This window comes from Seriola dumerili, unplaced genomic scaffold, assembly GCF_002260705.1.
Source record: "Seriola dumerili isolate Sdu_G_001 unplaced genomic scaffold, Sdu_1.0 BDQW01001124.1, whole genome shotgun sequence".
NCBI classification, from domain to species: Eukaryota; Metazoa; Chordata; class Actinopteri; order Carangiformes; family Carangidae; genus Seriola; species Seriola dumerili.
Window position 1 is genome coordinate 1,414,112 of NW_019175379.1, and position 15,766 is coordinate 1,429,877.

Here is a 15,766-nt window from a genome sequence, read left to right on the forward strand (position 1 = left end):
ATAAAGCTTCTGTCTTAGAGAAATTAATTTGAATTTTTGTGCACAGAATATATGACATTTCAGACATCGTATATATATAAATATATATGTATGTATATCATATTTCATTTTGTGAGAGCAGGCAGTTTGTTTTCTTTCCATACTGACAGATGTATTTTGAATCAGCATACTTTTTATGGTAATTGAGATAAATTACTTTACAAGGAAGATGCATAGCCTGCCATTAGCACATTTATATAGTTATATATGGTGTAGTGGGTTCAAATGTGGCCTGCCATTATGGTGAGCCAAGCATCTGCCCGTCAGCCAAAGAGAAGACGTTCTACCCAAGTAAAATGCAGCATGACAAGTTGTTCTTGATTTGAGGCACAGCCCTATCATAAGAGCAACATGCTAACATTCTCAATATGTTGTAACATTATTTAACTAAGCAGAGATTGAGTAGAAAAAAGTGGTTGTACTCTGAATTGAAAGTGAGTCGACAGAGAAACAGCTACTAGCGTTTCCATAAAATGAAAAAGCCATGAATACAAATTGGATCTCAGCTTAGTGGAACATTCAGTATATGGTGAAGACATTCAGGATTTCAAAATTTCAATAAAATAAGCATTTTATTGTGATTACAGCTTTCTTTGTTCTTTTTTTTGACTGTCACCGGGGGGATAATAAAATGAAATTATGCAAATGTATATCCACTCTTCACGTTGAGCAAAGTGAATTTGTGGTTGCGTTGCTCTGACTGCGAGTTCAGGAAATGAAGCTTCAAATTGATCGAATAAATGCCCCGACTGATATGCCACCCAGACATCAAGTGTGAGATGCGTGTGCCGGTATCATACACCCGTCAGTTGCTCTAAGGCTGGTTTTATGGATTGAGCCTTTACTCCATGACATAAATCTGGATAAGTCCTGCTGTAACGCTGCCTATTAATCTATGCTCTACTCTCACAGTAACAAGATTATTTCAAGCCAGGGCTCCATTGGCATAAAGCGGAGGAGACAGCTTGTGCATGCCTCACCCAAGGGTGCATTTTAATAGGCTTTCAAACTGCAGAGTAGAATGTGACATTGCTCGTCCTCTGGTTTTGAGTACATTAGACCAGGTCTCTTTTACTGCAGTCATTCCTCTGGCCACATCTTGCAACTTCAAGTACAACAGGTTTGATGTTTTAATTTGCAAGAGCCTACACTACGTGTAATGTTCACTCGTTCACCTACCATGTCCAAAAAGTTTCACACTGCTGAGATTGATTCTTGTCATTGCACTGCGCTAAAGCTGAATTAATGATCTAATGTTATAGACTTGAAGTCATTGTGACACATTTAACCTCTAGACCAGAGGAAGCTGTCATGAATTACTGCAGAGTTAAAACAGTCTTAATATTAGACTCCTGAACTTCAGGAGGTGGGATAGTTAAATCTTCACTTTCCTCTATTAAATACTCTGTGGTTTAACCAGGCAGCGCTTCTCTGTATTGACCTGAAGCTGAAGTGGATTTTAACAATCCCTCAAATCACCTCAAGTGAAAGACAACATAGAAAGTGTGTGTGTGTTTCCATAAAATGGATTTAATTTAGCAAGAGAGGCCCTTCCAATCCATATTGCCTCCTCTGAGTTGGCCAACAATGAGATCCTGGGCATGTTCATATGACGCATCAGGCTTGTTTTGGCTTTACACTTAAAGAGTAAGGCTGCCATTCTTTTCTCATCCCTTAATACTTTCTGACTTCCCTACCCTGTCTGTGGCACTCAGCCCAAAGTGCTGGTTCTCATTGAGGATGCACAACCGTGCTTGCAGCTCAGTGAGCCTGTACTTGGGTACAGAAGTACTGGTGATGGTGATGTTTTGCATGTAGGTTCCAGGTTAATCATCCTCATCCTAGTATAATCTATTGGCATGCTAACATTTGCCCATTAGCATTAAATTCAAGTATAATATAATATAAGAGTACAGATGAGTGGGATGTCATTTGTTTGGCTGGTGTTATATTTGGTCATAAACCAAAGTAGGGGGAAAATTGAAATTTGAGGAAGTCATCACGATTCATCCGCCTGAGTCCATGAAAAATCTGGACCAATTTTTATGGCAATCCATCCAATAGTTACATAGATATTTCAGTCTAGACCAAAGTGGTGGCCAAACTGAAAGAACATCATTTGTGAAAATAAGGAACATATTGAATATCACCAGACATATCCTTTGATGTTTTTTTATTCTTTTTTATTGTTTTACCCTTTTCTTTATGCTTTTGCAGATGTAACTATTGCAGAGAAGGTGATACCAATGTTACCATATTAATGCAGATTTTTCCTTTCGTTTCCACCCTTTTATCCCTTTTACATAAGGGAACTGTCTTTTTAGTTTTGTGCTGTAAAGTTCCTTGGTTTAATCTGCCACTGTATATGATATGTACAACCTCTGTGCTACTGTTAAAATTGAACAAAGGACAGAGACAGCTTTTAGCTTTTTACTTCATTTTTACTACCTTTACCATAAATTCTGTTTTAAATTCCTCACATACTTGAGTCAGAACTGTGTAAAAATGTCTCATTCATGTTCTTGACATGACATTAAAAACCACCGGTGAGATGCTGGCTCGTAACATGTAGATCCACAAAACCCCTTTTAAAGTCACATTTGTTGTTTCATGATTTTAGTCATGATTTAGTGTCTTGCTGGTGCCATGGGAAAAGACAGAGAGGACTTAAAGAACTTAATATGTTCCATATGTGGCATGAGAGAAAACCATTACCATAACTCAAGGAGAGCATAGCTTCACTGTGAATAGCAGGTCTCAAGGCAGAGGAACTTATTACTGCAGTGTTATGCTAATGAGACTTTAATGACTCCCCTCAAATGGCATTCACTGTTTCTCAGCAGCAGCAGTCTGTCCAGAAGTTAATTTCAGCTCAATTTAACTTTCACTCTTGACATGTGACACTATCATACTCATAGTTTATATTTGTCACAATCATCACTGCTGTAGCTTTCAACCCACTTTGAGGCTTTTTGAAGTGATATTTCAGTTGACAATGGTGTAAGCAGAGCAGTGTGTGAAATGCCGCCGCATGATGATCTTTTGTCGTCGCTGCTGTTCTCCACAGACGGAGAACGATCTGTTGGAAGTGTGGAATAAAACGGGGCATCAGGGGAATGACTGGAAGCGAGCTGAGGTCCCCGTGAGGAAGCTGAGGAACTTTGAGGTGATATTCGAGGGGGTTCGCTCGAGGGATGTGAGCGGAGGAGCTGCCCTGGATGACCTGGAGTTCATAGACTGTGCCCCAAGTAGGTGATATATACCAACAGTATTTTCACAGATTTGTTTGCCTAAGTGGACAGCATTACTCATGGAAAATAACTGCGATTATAATGAACACTATAAACTGCACAGATAATTTAGTATTTTAACAAATTGGCAATCAGCAGGAACCGCAGCTACAATGAGTGAATCCTGCACTCCCATTCCCACTGCTTTTGTGATTTATACAAGCAATAAGCAAGTCAGGTTTTCACAAGAGAAACTAGTCCGTTAAACAATCAGAGCTAAGATTCAACTGACAAAGTTCAGTGAGAATAATAAAAGCCCACTATTTTGTTTGCTGCCTTGTTGGCTTATAAATTTGGGTTATTAGCCTTTTTTCGCCCAGGTGCCTTTGCTGCTGTGTTATCTCTGTTCTGGGCGTTTTACATGCAAGCACCGTAGTGGTTGGAAAGGGTCTCGAAATGTCATTGTTCCAAAATGGAGCACCATAGTGGAAAGCCTGAAGTCGCACCACCTGGCAAAGCAATCAGAGTCACTGCTATTCAGCAAACCTCTGCACATCCATTCAGAATGGCTCTGTGCAGAATGGCAGCACAAATCTTTCTTATTGCCTCTGTAATTTAAAAGCAGCTTTAATTTGCCTTAACTTTTAAAAGTTCAAGAGAATCTCTGAACGCATTAGCATTTTTCTTTAAGTCATTTACCATCAGTCATTTTTCATACCAGCACATGTCTAACTTTGGCCAAAGAGCCTTGAAAAAAAACCTCAACCTTTTTTTAAGCTTACTGAACCAATAAATGTAAGATTAAAGAACACCAGCAAGTCACATAAGACCTCTCAAATTCAAGGTTCCTCAAAGCACCTGAATAAGTAATCATAGCAGGAAAAGTGGCCTAGAAAATGACAAACTTATTTCAATATATATTACAAAATGTGGATTAAATGACATTAAACTTCTCTACTGCTTTCCTCCATCCTTATTTTATCAAACTATGCTTCCAATATATCTTCACAAGTGAGATGTAATTATGCTGTGAAATTATTTGATGATGTTTCCAGCTGATAGTTTGGGGTGTGAAACTGATTTTGTCACTGACATACTCGCTATATGGGCAGAGAAAGAAAGATAGAGAGAGCTAGTATGTCTTAGAGGGGGAGCGTTCGATTTTCTGTGTGATGACAGTCGCTGTCAGTTGCCTTTTGATGTTTATGCCGGAGACAGATGTTCCACATTAAATGGACCTGGCACAAGGCTGGACACCATGTGGGATGTTTCCTTGCTCTGCCAAGGCCCTCTCCAACACACAAATATAAACACACTTACACAGAGAGACATAAATACTGACCTAGAGACATGCTGAGACATAGATCAAAACAGACTGAAAGGCATGCATGCAAAGACTGACAAGCAGACAAACTGTCTGTCCAAAACTAAATGACACTTATACACAACTTCCATTAAATTTAAATGCGTGCCAAAATGGGTTTTCAGTTTATTCTATGATGGTATTAACCCCACTGACCTCCTGGAATGAAGTTCAACTCTTTCCTCCTTTCAGTCATCATTTAATGTCTCTGCCTTTGAAGTCTAAAGGGGGAAAATATCTACACACACGCATATAATGTAGTTGTATGTGTGCTTTCTCTGATCCACCTGATCTCTTTTCCTTCCTCTCTGTTGCATCTCAAACAAGGCGGAGCTGGAGGAAGGAGGCTTTGATTTCCTTGACAGGCCTTTGTCTGCTTTTGTTTACTGTCTTCTCCACTGCTCGCACACTTTGGTGCAGAGAAGAAGAAGGCTGTGTTTTAATAAGACAGTTCATTGTCACATTTTCTCTGATGCTATATTTAATTTATATGAATGGGAAAGGTTATATGCTGTAGTTTTGTGTCTAATGGGCCAGTCGATCACCTGATGAAGAACATGGATCATAATTGCTTCCCCTTCAGATCTGCTTCTGTTTTTGTCTCTGTGTGTTTTAGATGTTGTGGAGCCAGCCAGCTGTCCTGCAGTCACAGACTTTGTGTGTCACAATGGTGACTGCATTGAGTCCCACCTGGTGTGCGACAACAAGGCCGACTGTGCTGATGAATCAGATGAGATAGACTGTGGTGAGTAGAGATGGGAAATAGATTTCTTTGGCATTGGAAGAGAATCTGTCTGACTGTAGAGAAGGAAAAACAACTTTCAACCCACACTTCTCAGCCTTTTCTTCCATCTCTCTCTCTCTCTGTCTGTCTGTCTCGTAGACCGTATACTTGGCTTGCCAGGTGCTTGTAATTTCAACATGGATGAAAACCAGTGGGAAGAGACCTGCCAGCTTTCTCAGGACCCTGATGATGATTTTGATTGGAGGATAAGTCACCAGACTGAGACATCAGGAGCCGGACCTTCCACTGACCACAGTCCAGGTCAGTACCCGCTCTGCTGCCAACCTTGTCTCCTAGAAATTACATTTATATACAAGTCCTCCAAATTAAACCAAGTATGTTGTTAGTTGGTGCCCTCTATAACAACAATATAAGCATTTTCTGATCTGATGCTCCTATATGCAGGACAACATCATTTGTCGATGTCTTCCAAAGACATTTGGAATAGTCATTTTAACCTAAAGCATACTCATTCCCTAAAAATGTAAGAAATGTTGATGCTGAACTACTCTGTTCACTGACAACACTGTTCATGTGTATGCACTCAAAGCACTTACTTAAAATTAGGGAAACATTGTCTTGGTTAAGAATTTGAAAGTGACTTAAAACACAAGACACGACTTGTTCACTTGAGAAACATTTAACCAAAACTTCTTTCTCCAACCTTTTCCAAAGTGCTTTTGTTGCCTAAACCGAACAACAAGCAAACCCCTCCCTTAATCCTCCTCTTTAACTGGCAACATTGCCTGTGAACATAATCCATGAAGTGACCACATGAATGTCCCTTCAGGTTTTAATTATATAAGTGGGAACTTGAAAAACTATTTTCATGCATGGATTTGTGACCTTTGACATCTTCATCGTGACAAATGAGTGTAAACACAGCTGTACATTTACACCAAGAGTCTTGTTTTTATTCAAAACTCACCTCGTGTGCTTGTTTTCTGCCTTGCTTTTTAGTGAAGGATTAATAATACTGTCAAAAAAACACATTTGTCAGAATTAAGACCAAACAACTTGTGCATCCTCCTGACATGCTCCTTGTTTTCAGCTCTCAGGCAGCTCAGTGCACTGTCTTTGTATTTACAAGTTGACGGCTGGGAAATAGGAGCTTCTGACATGCATGTGAACGCAGGGTTAATAATACATCCTGATCAATGTCATGATGAGTCAAACTGAGCTTAACAGCAATGGACTTGTTGTTGTTGTTTGTCAGGTAGCCAGTGATGCTGCTGCGTCGAAACATGATTTTTTTTTTTGCTCCTGATAAATTGAAAATGAATCTTAGAGAATATGTCACCATCACTGGGGCAGAGGTTGTAATTGCCCTCATCTTTACAAGGCATGTAAACCCCCCATTTCCATGTGGCTTTTCCTATAATTGTCATTCATGAATTATTGTATTGTACATTGGCTGTTGGTATGTCTTCTGTTTGTTGATGCTGCATGGCTGGGACATAAAGAAAAGAAGCATGAGAATAATAAAAAATCTAATTACAGTTTTATATAGCAGAAGGTCATTTGAGGGAAAATATTTAGCAGTGTGCAGTTAGCTTTACTTCACAGAGAGAAAATGGAAGCAAAAGACAAATAATGCAGATGAGTCACTTCAGTCCTTTAACATTAGTTAGATTTTGGGCTTGATCAAATTTTTTGCTTTTTTTCTGCTTCTTAAAATTACAGAATTTGCTTCTTTCTCTGTAAATTTCTGATTGTAAAATAAATGTATGTAGTTGAACTGTTGGTTGAACAAAATACGGTTTTGAAGACTTCACCTTTGACATTTCAAAGCAATTTTTTGACTATCTGCTGATGTATTTATTGAAAAATAATTGGCAGCTCAATCAATTTCTATAATTATTAGTTGCAGCTTTAGATTATTTTGGGATGTATAGTAGATACATATACTGTATACAGTGGAGGCTGCTTGCAGAGACAATGTGATGGTGAGGGTGATATTGGACTGGAGGAGGTCTGTTAACACCAACTCATCATATCACCCAGTATATTGCAGTAAGTGACTGTAAACTTGAAGACATAGCAGTGTTTTTACGCTGACCCCAACTTAACCAACTGTCCTTTTCTGTGATGTGCTGTAGCTATAATTTCTCCTTTTACTGGCTTTGCCGAGTGCACGCCCACTTGGGATTGGCCAGTTGAGTTTATTGATTGGAGAGATGAATCTGGACACTGGGCACTGTGTCATAGATTGAATTGATGATCTCACTACAGTGCAGATCAATAAACCTGGCTGTCTCTAAGAACCCCCCCCCCACACACACACACACACAAACGCGAGACAAGACATGACTCTGCAGACATAATGTATTTGCATTATCAGGTGATGTTAAAATCTGAATGATGGAGCAACATCTTTGAACACAGCAGTTGTTGGGAAACAATGTTTACGTGAATGAATGCACAGGCTTTATTTCGATTTTCAGTTTTTGAGTCAGAGGGGAAGAATCTAGTGTTGTGGGTGGGAGCTGAGTTTGCTGTGTGCTCTGGATTGTGTTGGCTTAAATCCCTTTTAACTCATGTGGAAAACTCCCACTTTGTTCTGGCATCGCACAGATGCCGTCTCATCTCTGAGCCTAGCCGAGCCGAAGAAGCTCTGCTGAGCTTTTGGCTGCAGGCTACAACATTTCACAACAGCACAAATGCTTTCCTCTGTCCAAATATTATGTATATTGGAATCAACAGAAGAAAGTTATTGGATATCTTTCTTGCCGGAAAGCTGAAATTGGATGGTTGAGCAGCATTTAGCCATGGATATTCTTTCACCGCACATTGATGTATTACTCATATCTTACATAAATGTACTGCAAATGTGAAGTGTTCTATACTCTATTTATCTAAAGGTGGTGGAGGGAAGTTCTTGTATATACACTCAGCCACTCAGAGGGATGGCGATGTTGCCAAGGTGACAACCAGGAATCCATTTCCAGCCAGCATCGGCCTGTGTCACCTGCGCTTCTGGTTCTTCATGCATGGCTCGGACAAGATGGGAACACTGAAGGTGATCTAATCTGAGCAACATTTTCAAAAATGATTCAAAGTCTCTCTGTTTTGTCAGGCATCACACTTCCAAACATGTTTTCTTTTTTTGTCATCGGCTGTCAGATGATCCATCACAGTCAACCTGAAGGCTTAATTTGGTTCCGTCAGAAATTTCTGTCCTATTTTACTGAGCCTCTCACTATGTCACCCTTTGCTTACCGTCAATCACCTGATACCCACAGGAAGGAATAAAAGTCTCCCTGCCAGGAAGTAATCCATCAAAGCACATCACCTTACAAACTTCATTATCACATCCATCCTTTCATGTCTTTTTTAGGTGTCTTTGTCAGCTGGGTTAATTTTCAAAACAACAAACAATAAGCAAAAAAATAAACTAATTAGAAAGAATGTGTGCTCAATAAAAAAAAAAGTGACGAGGCTGTCGACTATTCATCTGACTTTTCAAAAATACGATCAACATATAAAATTATTCCTTATTACAGATTAAACTACCCAACAACATACCAAGTAGATAGTAGTCAGTAACATTAGATCAACCTCGCCCAGCTGCCACATTAAAATTTTGCTTACATGTTAATACATCAATAATAAAAATGCAATAATAATAATGTGAAAGGTGAAAGTCTTCAAAATGAGCACTTAGTGACACATTTAGTACTTGTGCTTTTTACTTGAGTAAAAGTTTTAATGCAGACCACCACAGACTTGGAAAACATTGTATTACAGTTGTAGTGTCAATGAAAATGTGTAGTTTTGTTTTCTTTTTTTATTTCCGTTTTGTTTTTGCTAAACTATTTGTTTACATACAGACTGAAGTACATTTCTGTTTCACTATTTTAATGATTTAATTTACTTCCTGCTTTATAGGTCTACACTGTTGGACCCAGTGGTACCAGTCTGTTGATGTGGGCGGCAACTGGAAACCATGGCAACCAGTGGACATATGCGAGTGTCATCATGTCCAACCCAGCACCTTTCAGAGTGACCTTCCAGGCAGAGGTGGGTGGAAACATATGGACAGACATCGCCCTGGATGACATCTCCTACACCGCAGAGTGCATGGTTGGAGGTAAAGCTATTATACTTTTTTTTCTTTTTCTCTGTGGTCTTTTTGCCCTTGCACTTCCAATTACTTTTTTGTTTTTTCCTCATTTCCTGCCCTGCCAGCGCTCTGCTCATTTTTCACGCTTTTCCTCCAATTTTCACCTTCTCCCTTTTCCTCTTTCTCCACATTTTCTGTCCTCCAACAGCCATGGGTCCTCTCTTCCGTTTCCATATAAATTGTGTGGACCCTCAGGAAGAGTGTAGTGAGTTAATGGAGCCTGTTGCCCTGTAGGTCCATATAAATTCACAGTGGAGACTGGGTCAGACGTGAGGGACAGGACAGAGGGCAATGGGGGGGAAAAGCAATTACATTTATATTGCGTTGTTTCCTTACTCTCACCCCTCCGTTCTCCTTTCACCCCTGAACTGCCTCTTCTCTGCAAAGTAGCCCCTGTGATCTCAAAAAAAACCTATTAGCATACCTCTCTTTTTTTCACTGTGTACACACTGTGATTCCTCACTCAGGGATGCTTGCTGCGTGTGAAAAAAAAAAATCTGTAAAAAAATAAAAAAAGGGATTACTCAGCTTTCCGTGTACATGTGTCTTTCCTGTGATATGTCACCTCAGGACCTGTAACTCCTCAGCCTCTGACCTGTGGTGTGGACCAGTTCCAGTGTGCGTACTCCTTTCAGTGCATCCCAGAGAGCTGGTGGTGTGACAGTGAGCCTGACTGTGCTGACAAGTCTGATGAAGAGCATTGTATGACCTTGGTACCCGGTACTCTTCCTCCTCAAGACCGCTGTTTTACTGGGTATTTTCAGTGTTCAAACTACCTCTGCCTCCCCGCCATACTGCGCTGTGACGGCGTCCCCGACTGTCCCAGCGGAGAAGATGAGTACAGTTGCCGTAAGTATGTGTGTGTCTTTGTTAAGTAGGATTAGGTTTGACTGGACCAGTGCCAGTGTAGAGATGGGGACAGACAAAACACTTAGAAGTTTAATAATAAATAGTAACAAACATATGGCACAAGAACAGCTGAAGTATATCACCCCCCACCCCCCCACCCGACTTTCCTGTCTCTCTCTCTCACTGCAACTATCGAATTTAAGGCAGAAATGCCCAAAATAATAATAAGAAAAAAACATGGTGGAAACTGAGTTAAATTGAGCCAGTTTCATCTCTTTCCCGACACCTCTTGATTGCTCTGGATGATCCACAGATTTCACAGTAAACTGCCTTCATTGGAAACACTTTCTAACCAAAGAAATAGTTTCTATAAAAACTGCTGACAGAAGGTTCTGTGGATCATCCAAATACTTTCTTTAACCTCCTTTGTATTGGGGTGGAGACAGAAATCTCACAGATGCATATCTTAAAACCTGGGCACATAAAAACAAAACTGTACGTGCGTGACTGAATATCAGTACAGACAAGTGATTTTGAAGCAGGTTCAGTTGCTGGTCTAATGCACTGTATGTCCTTTAAATTGAAAGTCAGTCAAACTTTACTCCACTTTTTGACTATAAAAAGAGTCGTCGGGCCATTTTTTGTAGTCCCAGTAGACTCTGTCACATCCTTTCAACCTGTTCATGCTGTATTGTTCTGGAGTACATGGTTTTACCCATCTCTTCATTTTTAAACCTCTCCTCCCTGCCCCTGACTTTTAAATCCCATCATAAAACCTTTATTTTTCTGACAACTTCAACAATTAGCGATGTGACTACATGATCACTTTTATTCTCTGTTACACTTATTTACCTTATTTTCACTTACATTATTTAAGTGTATTTTCAAGCACTGCGTTCTTGGTTGAGACCAGCAGGTTTACATTGCCTGGCAGGGGAAAGACTTTTTTGGCCCGAAAACAGTTTGTTAAACTGTTGAAGTGGATTGAATTGTTTGAATTTTCATGCAAGAACTGATGGCATGTCTGCTTGGAAATCCCTCCCTGTGAGACTAATGTCCATATAGGAAAGCATACACACATTTTCTCACAGATTAGGATCAAAGTGTCAAAGCAGCTTTAAATTCTGTAATCCCTTTTATAGTATGCTCATAGTGATCTGTGAATACACCACTCAGACACGCTGCCCTCCCCACCCCACCCCCTCTACATATTTTACCAATTTTTCCTGTCTCTGCCTCTCATTTTTTCCACCAGCTCTGCTGCAGTGCGAGCTGGGAGAACTGGTGTGTGAACAAGGTTCACCTGCTTGTATCCCACTTCAGAAGCGTTGTGACCACTCCTCCGACTGTCTGCCTTTCCACTCTGATGAGTCCAGCTGCAATGGTAACATGTTTTTTACTGTCCATTGTCCATTTTATGATTCCCTGACCTTGAAGACACGGTGGTGCATACTGCGCCTTTCACTTCTGAGTATATATTCCTGTATCTAGTTTCTGCTTCCCTCAGTGACTGAATGTTTTACTTTCAGATTCTTTTGATGATGTAAATCATTATGACATCTAGTTAAAATATGGCTTTCTAGCAGGATGACAGGCTTTCGTTCTTTTATCTGTTTGTTTACATAAAACAAGATCATTTCTTATTACATACTGTTTTTCACTATATTATACTCCCGCGAGTCACCCGTCACTTTTGACTAAAGTATTGCCAAAGCTGTGTCAGAGAACGAAGCCGCGTCTGCTCATTTCCACCCAAATCACTGACTCTCAGGACATTTTCAAGTCTGGCTGTTTAGTCTTCAAAGCACACCTCACAGGTTACTGCACGCTGCCAAAATCCATTAAACCCTCCGCTTCTCTGCGTTTTCAGGAATAAGACCAAACCTCCCATTTAACCTGCATTCAGTGCCAAGCCAAAGTCACTTTATCAAGGGCTGCACAGGACGCCAGGGTTTCATAATGGTGTTTCGAACATGATGATCATTTAACAGGCAACCCTCGCACAACCTATGGAGGCAAGAGTATTCGTCATCAGATGTAGAGGCAGAAAATAGATGTACTAAAGAATGTTTGTGGTTTAATGTACATACTGACGCTATCTGGAGAGGTTAATGGATGAGACTGTAAAGTGCACAGTTTTTCCGGGTAACATAATTCACTAGTTTCATTTTCTTATGTCAGAGCAGCGGCATGCTTGAGTGTGCTTCTGTTTCCTGTCAGGTGAATAGAGAAATGGAAAATGACAGAGAAACAGAGAGGAGGAAAAGCTTTAGAAGATTTTCTTTTTTGTGTGTTTTTTGTTTATACGCGGTGATGGTCAGTTTCATTTTGCAGATTGTCCTCCAATGTATTGCCTGGATCGTGGCTCATGCCTTGTGGAGAGACACGGGCCTGTTTGCATGTGAGTTCAACACACACACACACACAAACATGCATTCATTAGCACATGAATGCGCACACCTACACACTCATAAACATGCACAAACAAAGATAAGTATCATGTCCCCCCCCCCATCCTTTATCTTTCTTTGTGAGACTTAAAACATGGAAATCCCATCAGTCTTGTTTCTTTCCCTGGAAAAGACACGCTCCATGAAGCATGTGGGAATCTGCTTATCCCCCACAGCTTAAACCAGGGTGGTTCTGCCCTCATTTATCCACCAGTTCAGTGGTGTTTCCTGGGAATCTCTGATGGATTCTCATGGTCAATATTTAAACATGGCCCCTGCTACCAATGGTCTAGCTGGTAGACCACAAAAAATTCATGCATCAGATTAATCTGCTGAGAAGTTGGCATAGGACCGTCTCAAAAAACACATTCAAGACAAACATGACGCTCACTTTGTTGGAGGATTTTTAGGAAACTCGTGAATCTGGTTGTCTGCATCAGCAGCCTGGAATGTCTGCAATGAGATATTTCATTATAAAAGTACGAATGCAATTATGGGACTCAATGCTGGATCTGCTAACATCATTATGCGCCAGTGAATCCTCTTTGAGAGGTTCACATTTCTCCATTCTTGTGTCAAAAAGTTCAATTCTCCTAAAAATTGATGCGAATTGTGCAGCAGGCACGATACATGTGCTCATACTGTCACATAAGGAACTGCCTGCCGTTTCACTGTGACATTTGACAGCATTTTTTTCTTGTGTTCTCTCCCTCCAACAGCTGCCTTAGGGTCTTTATGCGGGTCGCTGTCCTCCGTCACACCTGTCACTGCAACATTGCCGACTGTATAGACGAATATTTTCTCTTCTAGTATCTGTCACAGACCACTTTGCATTTTAAGAAGTTTTTTGTAGCATCTAACTTCATGACAAATCATTCCCTCTTTATTTCTGTCAGCAAGTCCCCAAATACAACATCTGACACTGCTGAATTTGTTATGATCTCTGATAGCAAGGGCCAGTGTGTCACCTTGTGCTACATAATTGCAAATGCAATCCCCACTGAAAATGCTGGAACACGAAAACTCTTGGGGTTTCTGACAGATGAAGATATTTTATGGCTGTTTGTCATAAAAATGCTCCTCTCCTTCTCTCATTCAGCGTCATTGTCTTTGATTCTTATTTATTCCCCTGCCCAACATTCCCTAATGCAGCGCCTCCACCACTGCCTCCTCATTATGTAACAGGACTTCACCAACGCCATTCACTGCACATTGTGGTATGGAACGCCTGAAGCTGTTCCAGCATTGATAACAGCCCTGCTGTAGCAGAACCCGAGGCCAGCAATGGAGGGTACCTCTGGCTCAGTATTTGAATCACGTTTCTCCACTCTGCTAAGCAGGATCCACCAGGGCACCAGGCCAGGGACGGCCCGCTGCCATGGCCAGACTGTCACACAATATGTACCCTGACCCCCTCTGAATGATAATGACACAGTGTGGCTTTGCTGAGAGCGGAGTGTTTCGCATTAGAAGGTCAATGTTGCTCAGAAATCAAGCTGATACTGAACAGATGTTGACTTGGAGCACAGTCTTCGTTTGGGAGAAGAGGAACTTACTTTCTTTCCCAGAGATGCAGAGTTTGCAGCCAAACTATTTGCAATTAGTCTGTGTTTCCATGCAGGATGTCCAGCAGATAAAATTTGCACCATTTGTCCAGATAGTGTTTTTTTTTCTATTTTTTTAAATCAAATACAGTTTGAGAGAATATGTGTGTAGTCTATTTCCTTTATCTTTTTAGTATTGTATTTCACTTATTTAGTTTCACTTTTATCATGTACTCTAAAACTGAAGTCATTATATTTTATATTGTCAGTAAAAGACCAAAACCAACAATGCATTAGTCGCTCTCTGAAGACTTTCCAACTCTCCTAGCCTCTTGCAATCAGCCCCAAGCTCATTAATTCCTTATGAAGATGTAAATCTTTAAAAATAGTTGTGAATATTTACTTTCTTTTTTTTCTTTTTTTTAAAGGCTTTTTAATTTTCGAAAAATAGCTGGGTACTGTAGCTTTTAGCAAAGATTAAACAGGAGCAAATGGTACATTTGTTGATGACTATTTTCAGCTGTGTATTAACACACAGTATTTACAGCTGCAGGAGGATTTATGTGGGAGTGACTCGAAATAAATTATGCTGCCTGGGTTCATCACCATGAAGGAACATATCAACCAGTGCAACAGTGATTCACTTATGTGTTTTTAATTGACAACAATCAAGTTAAATGACACAGGAGAATAAGACATATTGGCAACACAAACAATACTATTTAGTTAATTGTTGTTGTTTTTGTTCTTGTTCTTGTGTAATTTATTGACAATAATACAAAATACAGATGTTTACTTTAATCTCATTCTTACAGTTTATATTTCTACTGTTTTATTAGTCTTATTACCTTGTCAGCCTCCTGTAAACTACTTTGAACTGCACTAACTTGTGTGAAAGGTGCCACAACATGAAGTATAATTGATCAGTTGACCCATTGGGACATTTTGCATCATGCTACCCTTACTGCGTAGTCATAGTATCAAATTCACATCTTCAGACTTTTTTCCTTGTATCTGATCACAGGTGTCATCCAGGATGGACAGGAAACCGTTGCCACGTGAGGGAGAAGCCGTCTCCCTCCACCCCGACACCCAAACCAGAGGACACACAGCTGGGTAATAAAGAAGCACACCTCCCTGCTCGTCTCTGTTAAACTGTCTCACCTGAGTTTATTTACTGTATCCTTGCATATCCTCTTAATGCCTCTGCAGTTTATTGCAGGCTGTTTTCTTGCAAGAATTTAATGCACCTCCCTTCTGTTTAGACTCTGTGTACGTTGGCATCGCTATTGGACTGCTGCTGCTCGTAGCCGGAGTCGCCGTATGCGTTCTGGCTTCATGCAGGAATAAATGTTGCTTAATGTGAGTTCTGGCTACAACAATG

General features: G+C 40.3%; 1 protein-coding gene across 1 annotated transcript in view; it reads left to right on the forward strand.

Annotated features, from left to right (window-relative positions):
• Positions 1 to 15,766, forward strand: part of malrd1 (MAM and LDL receptor class A domain containing 1) — a 49,047-nt gene that overhangs the window by 30,640 nt on the left and 2,641 nt on the right. Inside the window, exons 21-30 of the mRNA XM_022767046.1 lie at positions 3,107 to 3,287; positions 5,249 to 5,377; positions 5,516 to 5,677; positions 8,278 to 8,435; positions 9,305 to 9,506; positions 10,110 to 10,388; positions 11,644 to 11,772; positions 12,723 to 12,789; positions 15,407 to 15,498; positions 15,648 to 15,744. Coding sequence (XP_022622767.1) covers positions 3,107 to 3,287; positions 5,249 to 5,377; positions 5,516 to 5,677; positions 8,278 to 8,435; positions 9,305 to 9,506; positions 10,110 to 10,388; positions 11,644 to 11,772; positions 12,723 to 12,789; positions 15,407 to 15,498; positions 15,648 to 15,744 — 1,496 coding nt within the window. The remainder of the gene's footprint in view (positions 1 to 3,106; positions 3,288 to 5,248; positions 5,378 to 5,515; positions 5,678 to 8,277; positions 8,436 to 9,304; positions 9,507 to 10,109; positions 10,389 to 11,643; positions 11,773 to 12,722; positions 12,790 to 15,406; positions 15,499 to 15,647; positions 15,745 to 15,766) is intronic.